Here is a 6,610-nt window from a genome sequence, read left to right as displayed (position 1 = left end):
ATAAATCAAATTTGTTATCAAAAAATTAAATACAACATAAATGATGTTCTCTGACGATCTAATAAACACATACGAAGAAGAATATACGAAGAAGAATATTAGAGAAATAGTTTAAGGTTTTTAACATTTGAGGAAAAAAGAGAAGTTGATATAGTGGTTGAAAAAGGAGAAGAAAGTGAGAGGAAGAAAAGAGAAAAAAAGGTGATGACTAGAGAAAAGAAGAGAGAAAAAAATTGATGCAATGGATAAAATCATACTTAATAAATTATAAATAATAAAATATTAATAAAACAAAGGTAATGTGCCACAAGTTAAAAATAAAAGAAAATAATATTATGTTAAAAATTGTGTATTAATTTAAATAAAAAATAAAAATTATTTTTAAATTATTTTTTTAAATACAAATATTTTATAAATGAATTTCTTATCTTCTAACCCGTAAAACAATTACATATAAATACAATATGAAATCAAGTATAATATGAAGTGTCACATAGACACAAATTAATAGACTTAAAGGAAAATTTACTAAATAAGGAGGAAACTAAAACTTAAAATCAAGTTAAACTAAATCTTATACTATTTAAAATAATAATAATAATAATAATAATAATAATAATAATAATAAAAAATAAACAATGCCGTTTTGAATTTGTCTGGTCCAAAGAATAGGCATGAGTTATTACTACTTCAGAAGAACCTCGAAGCACAAGTTCATATAGAAATCGAACATTTCGTCTGAATCACTTCATCCAAACAACTCCCTAACACCGAACCGCCGAGAAGATGGTAGTGATAGAGCAGGAGAAGACCGACGATCGAAACGCGAATCTATCAAACGCTACTGCCGGCAACGACGCCTCCGACGGCTTCGAAACCGCCAGTGAGGCCGATCTCGATAGCGACGGTGACGAAGGCGGAGCAAGCAGCCGAGAAGAATTGCAGCACCGCGAGAAACCGCAGCAGCCGCCGAAGCGGACAGAGGGAGAACAAGGACAAGATGTTCCTCAGAGAAGCATTTCCTCCGAAGATGCTTTGATCAATGAAGATGAATTGAGACAGGTTCCGTTTCAAAATTTAGGGTTTCGTTATTAATTTACGTTATGATTCTCTTATGTTGCAATAGTTTTTAATATTTAATTTTTGAATTTTTTTCTTTCAGTAAATGCTATGTTCTTATGTGCTACAGTGGTAGTTTCTGTTACTTGATTAAATTTGGTTCCACCAGAATATGGATATGCTTACATTCACTGTTTCTAATTGTATGCATGTAAAGTGATGTGAGAGATGAGTTATGTGCGTGCAACACATGAGAAAACCATTGGTGTAGTGAGTGTATGATTGGATTTTCTTTTGAGAGATAAAGATGATTTTCAACTCCTAAAATTGATTTTGACATATTTGGGTGTTAAAGTTGAATTGGTATTGTTTTCGGAATTGATTTTAATTTTTAGCATCAAATTTATTGTTCAATTCAATTGAATTAAGTTCATGTTTGGTTCTGCGGTGGTAAACCTAAAAATTGATTACAAATGGATTGATTTCGTAAAAGTGACTTTAGTTAAAAGTAAGTTGAACTATAAATTTGAATGGAAAAATCAAATTTAGATTCAAAAGTTAGAAATCCTAGCTTCAAGTTAGAATCAATGCCAGGGACAAAATTAATTCTACTCGAGAGCAACTATACACTGCTCCAAATGTGGAACCAAATATAAAATAAATTTGATTTTACAAAACCACTTCATGCAAAATAACTTTTTGTCGATGCATAACTAAACACACACTAAAGCCCAAAAGTTTTTTTTTTCCTCATAGACCTAGTTGGAGGGAGGTCAATAACACAAAAATGTTTTTTTACATAGAAGGCACAATGCCTATGTTGGAGGGACATTTCATTGCATTTTAGTCTGAAAAAAACTGAATATTCTTCTCATAATCTAGCCAAGGTGTGTTTGGATAGGATTTTAAAAAGCTGAATCACTAAAAAATAGCTTATTTTGTGTTTTTCCCCAATATTCCCAAGCTAGAGTAATGATAATCCCAATTTCCCCCCAATATTCATGCAGTTTGTGCAAGTAATAATTTGTTTGCCTTATTCGGATTTTGGTTTTATTTAAAAAATGATTCTTAATGATATGAAGAGACTATCAATTGAGTGCAATGGGTTTTTGTAACAGAAAGCATTGGATGAAGCAAATGAAGCAAAAGTAGAAGGTAACAAAGTCTTTGTAGATGGGAAGTATGAGGAGGCATTATCTCAATATGAACATGCTTTACAAGTTGCACTAGACATGCCTTCATTTGTGGAAATACGCTCAATATGCTATGCAAACCGTGCTGTGTGTTTTTTAAAACTGGTATGGCCTTTTCCTTTTATACTACTGCTTAGTGTTTACTGTTAATGAGAAAAGGACATTTCAACAAGCACTTTTTTTTACGCAATTTCAACATGCACTTGTATCCTGCTTTTACATTTATGTCAAGCAGATCAACTATCAACAGCATAAATACAATATTGATATTATTAGAGGAAAGAAGGGGAAATCTCAAGTTCTGTGAGGATTAGCTATGTTAGTAAAAACCATAAAAACTGAGATGCAACAAGATCCAGGACGATAAAAAATGTAAATAATGGTTCAAGGAATCTGCATACTAGAATATTATATTCCTTAAGTGTTAGGGATGGCGGAAAATAAAAATGCCATTTAACTGCCACACCCGCCATGGTGCCACCATCCTGCACAAATTGGCCATGATAGTTGCAAAAAAATCCGCCTCCGCAATCTGCCATGGCCAATATTTGACAACATTTTATTCCATAGAAACAACCATGAGCAGCAGCAGGGCAGAAAAAGGAAGGCTTAATCCTCTGTTGTTACAAATTTAACGGAAAAGAGACACCCTTAGAGATATGAGCATTATGAAAAATCTTAAGTAATTGAATCTGCTTTAAAAATAGTTGAACATATATTTATTGACTGAGTTTATTGTTAACTTTAAATTTAAGGAAAAGCAACTAGTTAGCTCGGGTATGTGTTTATTATTAGTTCCCGAATTATTAAGTTCGAGCAAAGTCTTGATATACTTCAATCTGAATTTTTGTTTTGGAAAAGTATTTAAGGAAGGTAGCTAGATACCTTTTACATTATTTCTTCCAACATTTTTATTTTAATCATATATTTGTTGACATTTAATCATTTGTATTCCAGATTAAGCTACTATAGGGTCTAACATAGTAACAACACCTTTACGTCTCTCTTGTTATGTTTGTAATTGTAACTGATTGAGTTTATTGCTCGATTTTCTTTGACGTATGTCAAATATACCTCAGGGAAAATATGAAAATACAATTAAAGAATGCACAAAAGCATTGGAGCTGAATCCTGCATATGTTAAAGCTTTGGTAAGAAGAGGAGAAGCTCATGAAAAGCTTGAACATTTTGAAGAGGCAATTGCTGGTGAGTTCAAGTTTATTCACCTGAGGTTTGGATTAATTGCACCTGACACTGCTTCTGTTTGGAAAATGATATTTGCATCAAGGGTGTTGTTCTTATGTTTGACACCCTTCCTTGGTTGAGGAACACATGTACCTTCCCTACTTATATAAGGTTCCTACTCTATTTCCCTTTGTACACAACAAAGTAAGGAAGTTTAATTTCTCAAACAAGAAGGGTGCGTGGGGTGTAATAATAAGTACTCAAGTTGACTGTTTGTTTTTGCACTTAATGAATAAGTTTGTTAAATGTGTTTTACACACTAAGAGGCTTTTAGTAAAAGCATTCAGTTCATTTAGATTTTCCTATTGCACCAGATCGTTTCACTTCATGTTTTTTTTTTCTTTTCAAAATGTGATTTGCAGATATGAAAAAGATCTTAGAAATTGATCCCTCAAATGGTCAAGCTAGGAAAGCCATCCGTCGACTAGAGCCCCTTGCTGCAGTCAAACGAGAAAAAATGAAAGAAGAAATGATAGGCAAGTTATTTTTGTCTATCTCTTGGTTCCTTTTAATGTTTGTATATGTATTTTTGTTTATTTTTTTTAGGATGGTGCGCGACCATGTTTTGAGTGCATTATCTATTCTTCTTTTATATTGTATACTATTTGAGTATTTCTAATTTTCCCCCCAATTGATGTACTCAAATCTGTCTCTTTCTTTCTCTCCTTGCTGCAGAATTAACATGGAATGATGCCTAAAATATATTAGATTGCTTTGTCGAATGTGCACAAATTAGTCTTGAATTGAACCATCATGCACAAGTTTGTTTTCCACCATTGGATCAATAAATCTCACCATATCTCATTTGATCCAATGGTGGAAACAAACTTGTGCATTGTGCAAAACTTATCTCACTTGTAAACCATAGAATTAACCATCTTTGATATTCAAAATGTGGAAAAATATCCTGTATTGATAGTTGTGTGTTTCTTGGCTTATTGCTAAAGGGAAAGGAAGGCCAAGAAGAACTAATGAGAAACTATTAGGAAACTTAAGAGACCAATGGTTTGATAGTGATATGATGTAGTTTGACCCATGTAGTCAACCACACCTAGTAAGATCAGGTTTGGTTGCTGTAGTCGGGGACAAATTGATGCGGGGGAAAGTAGATATCTACTAGTATACGATGGATGTTTTCTACTAGTATACTGTAGTGTGGATGCTTGGGTTGCTCCTCACTACCTATGATATGGTTATAGATAGTTTTAGGGCCAGTTTGTTTTAGCTTTAAAAAAATGGATTTTTTCTTTGTATTTTTGAAAATAGATTCTACAAAAATGTTTTTCAAAATATTATAAGTTTTTCTAAATTTGTTTTTTATAAATTAAAAGATTGAATTGTTCATTTTATAACATAAATATACATTATTGAAGATCAAAACATAGTCAAAATCACAATTTTTTCAAAAAGTTGTATCTTAAAAATGATTTTTATGAAAAGCTATTTGAAATAGCAACAAAATTAACTGATTTTTTGAAAATTTGATATCCAAAAAAAGTTTCGATAAAATGATGAAATACCTAAAATAACATTTTAAGAATAACTATTCAAACCAAATTTTCATTTGAAACTTTTATGAAAAGTTTCTTTGTAAATTTTTTTTACACTAAAATATATAACACTATAAAAATCATTTTTAAAAAAAGCCAAAACAAACGGGCCCTAAATCATACAAGCAAGTAACAAAATCATTTGCATGGGGTTATATCCTTAAGATAAATTTAAGGTAGCAGAATTTTGCAATGAAATTAACTGACTGATATAGTGAAAATGTTATCATATTTTATCTTTCCTAAAAAATATTACTAGTATATTATTTCACTATTATATTAATTTATACTTAATAAACCTGTATAAATGTATACTCAATTGTATTATATATGCATATACTGTTATGTATTTTTAACTATTTTATTTTCTTGTAAAAAACTATTTAAGCTCTTGTAAAAAAAATTATTGTGATTTAGTTTTATATACTATTCATTTTTAATGAAGTTTGTCTATTTATTTTATTTTGATTTCACTACCATCAATTGCTTAGACAGCTGAATGTTTCTTGATGCAGCAAAATTGAAAGAAATGGGTAATTCTGTCTTGGGACGCTTTGGGATGAGCGTTGACAACTTCAAAGCAGTCAAAGATCCAAACACTGGTTCCTATTCTATCTCAATGGAACGCTAAATTTTGGTGAGCAAGGTCATAATAGTAAGCAAGAAAGAGGCTGTTTAAAATGATAATGGTTTGAGACTTTGTTGGCATCAAGTCATTAGAAGAATACAAAGGTTAGCAATGTATCTTCAAAAGGGCGTTTTGTGATTGATTCGTCATGTCAAGGAGACTGAAACTTCCTGCTTACAGTTAATGTGCTATATAGGTTTTAGAACAATCGAATTGTATTCATCAAATTGAATAGTTCATATGATTCCATTGTCTATTGGGAAATGCGAGGAACACATCCTCTGATAGTCTCAACACTATTGGGTAAAAACTCATCTATTCCCACTATTAGAGTGGTGTCGGGTTCTAATGGGACAGACATGGGAGAGAAAATGTTGAACAGAGTGTTAAACAGTATAGTGTGATGTTCCTTGTGGCTTAAGGCTCTCTAAATTAGCTTTCTTTTTCCTTTCTGAAATGTGCACTTGTTTAAGAAGGTAGATCTTTGAAACCTGAAGTTACTCCACACTTATTTGTTATGGCTTAAATGAGAATGAGATGGTAATAAGTAAATTTCAACTCATTTAGGCACTATATTCTAAATTTGTCTCTCTTATGGCACAAAACTGAGTTGAAAACAATTTATCTAAACTGAGAAGACAGTTTTGTACCCCTTAAAACAAGAAAAGCCTTTTCATCTCAGTTCGGTGTTTTACCATGTGCCGGATCAGGGACTTCATGTGACTGCTTATTTGGTCTAATTCACTGTTTTAGGGTTTGTGTTCTAGGTTCTTGGAATTCTGAGTAAATAGAGTAGAAAGCAAGTTGAACATTGTTTATTAATCATGTGGGTAGTTTTGCTATGAAAGCTAATGTCGGAATTTGTAAAAGTTTCGTTTTGGATTGTACCTGCACATGCCATTTTTGGTTATGCTACTTTAAATACAGTAGTGTAC

General features: G+C 31.8%; 1 protein-coding gene across 1 annotated transcript; it reads left to right on the top strand.

Annotated features, from left to right (window-relative positions):
- Positions 1-652: 652 nt before the first annotated feature.
- Positions 653-6,096, top strand: LOC127127686 (uncharacterized). Its single transcript, XM_051056934.1, has 5 exons — positions 653-1,062; positions 2,178-2,357; positions 3,332-3,458; positions 3,860-3,973; positions 5,563-6,096. Exons 1-5 carry the CDS (start codon positions 787-789, stop codon positions 5,676-5,678), a joined length of 813 nt encoding a protein of 270 aa, XP_050912891.1. The 5' UTR covers positions 653-786; the 3' UTR covers positions 5,679-6,096.
- Positions 6,097-6,610: the final 514 nt, after the last annotated feature.

This window comes from Lathyrus oleraceus, chromosome 3 (genome assembly GCF_024323335.1).
Source record: "Lathyrus oleraceus cultivar Zhongwan6 chromosome 3, CAAS_Psat_ZW6_1.0, whole genome shotgun sequence".
Taxonomy (NCBI): Eukaryota; Viridiplantae; Streptophyta; class Magnoliopsida; order Fabales; family Fabaceae; genus Lathyrus; species Lathyrus oleraceus.
Note: the sequence above shows the minus strand (reverse complement) of the source record. Positions and strands in the feature narration are given on the sequence as shown.